The sequence below is a fragment of the Mizuhopecten yessoensis genome, unplaced genomic scaffold (assembly GCF_002113885.1).
Source record: "Mizuhopecten yessoensis strain PY_sf001 unplaced genomic scaffold, ASM211388v2 scaffold431, whole genome shotgun sequence".
In the NCBI taxonomy this organism is placed as follows: Eukaryota; Metazoa; Mollusca; class Bivalvia; order Pectinida; family Pectinidae; genus Mizuhopecten; species Mizuhopecten yessoensis.
The window spans coordinates 1583162-1586810 of record NW_018403543.1 but is presented as its reverse complement, the minus strand read 5'-3'; the positions used below and the strand labels follow the sequence as shown (position 1 = coordinate 1586810).

Sequence of the window (3649 nt, the reverse complement as noted above, 5' to 3'; positions counted from 1 at the left end):
TTTTTTTGCAAAATAATGTCAATAAAAATGATACTAACATAGATAAGTATTGCATTAATGTATATCAATTTCATAAATGCTGAAATTGTGTAAAATTAATTATCTATAAACGATTAAAAATTGACATTTTATAATAAAACCATATACACATAGTAATTGCATGCAATAGTTATCGTTCTTGAAAAACTTCACAGTAGTGAAATAGGTAGCCGGTTTCCTGAAGTACAGAAAAATGGACACATGTGACTCATTGATTAAAAAACAACTGAATTATTGCCTGGATTGCTTTGCAATACTTTATTATTGAAAGAACACATTGTTCTGTCAATAATAAGCATATACTATTTATCACTTTAATAGTAAACATTAGATTATACGGAAATTGTGATACTGTCTCCCTACATTGGATTTTCAACTAGGGATGTACTTCCTATTTCCGTTTATCAATACACTCCTATGACCTTAAAAGCAATGTGCCTAGCCACAAACAACATCAAACTGTATATACTGACATCTATAACAGTAAAATAGAACAATGACGTCATAGTTAGGTTGCAATGCTGTGAAAAGAAGGTATACAGTTTCGCTGAATTTTCATAATCAAGCCAATAGTATAAAGGGCAACGTGTTTTGAGCTCGATGTGATATGTTTAAAAGACAAATTGAATATCATTGTAATTTTTATCGATTATCTGTGGCAGTTTTTAAATGCACATTTGATTACGGTTGCCTTCTAGTCTCGCACTGGAGGGAATTTCACTTCGGTGGGGAATATAGATGGGCATGAGACCGTATCTAAGTGTGCCAAACTCACAGCTGCCTTTATCAGATGCAAAGTTTGGTGATCATATGTGAAATGACAAAGAAGTTAGGAAACAGATAAAATGTTTTTTAACCCCAGCCTGCAAGACGGTCATACCTCCCCCATTGATTATGATGTAGAAAATGTTATCTAGTATCAAACAATTTCGTTATCATAATAAATAAAGACAAGGAAAATGTGGAAAAGCTTACCTTTTTACACTCCCTGTAGGCTAGAGGATTTGCTCCTGGGGTGAGAAGCTGTTTGGCTACCGCTTCTCTCTGTGTTTTGTCGTTGGCACTAAGCATGGTTTTAAAGCCATCTTCATTCATAACAAAACAAGCCCTGGAAGGAGATAGAATTTTCTTGTTCTTCAAATTTCTCACAAACAATGACCAACAGATCAAAGTTAAAGTCACTTGCCACAGCTTGATTGTGTAAGATTGGTGATAAGTTAAGGAGATATATGCTACCTTACTGTTATATACATCTCCTATCAAAACAAAGAAGCTTAGCTGTCAAATATAATTAATGAAACAGTAATTTATTCTTGGTAGTTATGGGTATTTGATGACTTATTGAAAGGTATGCATTAAGAAGGTTTCCACTTAATAATATCCTGCCTATTTAACTTGAACTTTTGATTTAAGAGAAACAAAAACACAATCCTCAAGTAAAACATGTAAGGTGGCATGCACCCTTAACTCTATCATAAAACACATACATAATTTGTAAGGAAGCATCTATCTATTATACAAGTGTCCTGTTAATGGATATAAAACCACAAGTAAAGAATTTCAAAAGTTTATTACATAATTTTGATAAAAGATTCCTATAGCTAAATAATTTAAAATGTTATCCTATAAAGAGTTATGTCCCCTGGCAGGTTACACCTGAATTACATGGAACTTATCATCGAAAGTAAAGAATTATGCTTGCTCCATTATAGATTTTCCCAGAACCTGTAGTCTAGATCTGTATACCACAAGTATTGCCAGCATCGCAAAAAGAATAGAAATTAGCATCATGTCATAATATACTTAGAGAAATCTGAAAAGTCTTCTTCTTTACAACAATAAAGACATTAAAGACATCAGTAATTATTACAAACAATGTTCTAGTTGGAATTATTTTGGTATGAAGTACACCCTGATTGTTTATGCCAGTCCTGAAGAACACAACTCAAGGAATTTTAAGGATATACATTTTTTTTTATCACTTTATCACATGGGCGGATTGGATTGGTCGAGTGGTTAACACTCTGGCCTTCCACGCAGGCGGCCGGGGTTCGATCCCCAAAGTGGTCGTACGCATGGATATTCAGATAAAGTGTTTTTCTCCTGCCCACACAACTCCATAAACCCAGGTGGAGTATAAATTGGTCTGGGGTGGATGTTGCGGTATCTGAGTTGTAGCATTCAAGTGAGGTGGCAGTATAAATGATACAGTTGGAAGCACAGTCCCACTACAAACAGAACACATACATATCCAGCACACACGCAGACATACACACATAGGGAGATATTAGCCAGGTGTTATAGGACTAGTAGTTAGTGCCTGATAAGGCAGCTCCTGCGAATACCTCAAAATTGTATTGATTAATGTAGTGTTAATTGTATATCCATGTACTGTAAAGCGCTTTAGAGTGGCTTATGTTAGCTAGATAGAAGTATTATTCAAAGTAACAAAAAACAATAAAACAACCTTATTCAATATCTAGCATACAGATTTAAGACTGAAAAGTATTTGAATTTAGCACCTCTGATTCTAAACAAGGAAAATGAAGAAATTTTAGCACACTGACTCCTTTGGGCGCCCTTGGGGGTAGAGCTGGCTCAAAATGTTCAAAGTATCAAACTGTCAACTCAGGGTTATAATTCCAATCAAATTATTAACATGTAATATTTATAGCATCATTTGCCATAATAAATTTTGCCCCCCTCCCCCCTTCCGCAGGGGTAAACGTGAGACCCTAGGATCATAAAATTCACAATTGTGATAGAGCACCTGAAAACCCTTCCATCTATAAGGAGTATTTGAATCTACCATATCTGGTTCTTGAGAAGAAGATTTTTGAAATTTTAGTCAATTTGACCCTTTTTGTAGACCTTTGGCTATGGAAGGTTTCTGCAAAATTTCATTGAAATTGGTTCAGGGGTTTGCGATAAGAAGTCGAAAAGGTAAATTGTTTACGGACGGATGACAGACGACGACGGACAAAAGGCGATTGCAATAGGTCACTTGAGACTTTGTCTCAGATGACCTAATAAAACTGGAAACAAGGGACATAGGTTTCATAAACATGTTTTTGAGAAGAATTTGGTAAAGCAAGTACCCAGTACAAACAGATATTGTTTTTTCACAAAGTCCTATATATATATTTCCTGCGTGAACTGACTGACGCACGCCAATTGTATTACACACTCCTCAGGCTGTCAAATAATACCGGATATTTTTCGCTTTACAGGTGTTTTTTTTGTGTTAATAGGAGGTTAAAAGTGATGATAAATGAAATGCCAGTCTCTGCTTTGCGTGGTTTATCTATATTAAGTTTTATTCCCTAGGGGCAAACATTTCACCTGTGGGTAATGAAATTCACAGTTTTGATAAAGTACCTCAAGCCCCTTCCATGTATAAAGAGTATTTGTTTCAAGCACAACTGGGTCTGAGGAAGAAATTGGTGAAATTTAAGCCAATTTCACCCTTTTGGGCCCAACCCTCAGCCCCTTCAGTTGGGCCACGCTCGAAATTTTCATAGTGTCAAATTGTCATCTCAGTATTAAAATTTAAATCATGTTTGAATTATTTCCAATTGAAAATGAACAAAATATACCCAAAAGTATCATT

At 35.2% G+C, this 3649-nt stretch overlaps 1 protein-coding gene across 1 annotated transcript in view; it reads right to left on the bottom strand.

The window, feature by feature from the left end:
• The window catches only part of LOC110448719 (DNA-directed RNA polymerase I subunit RPA1-like), a 53842-nt gene that overhangs the window by 25218 nt on the left and 24975 nt on the right, over positions 1-3649 (bottom strand). The window contains exon 9 of the mRNA XM_021495105.1: positions 1015-1147. Coding sequence (XP_021350780.1) covers positions 1015-1147 — 133 coding nt within the window. The remainder of the gene's footprint in view (positions 1-1014; positions 1148-3649) is intronic.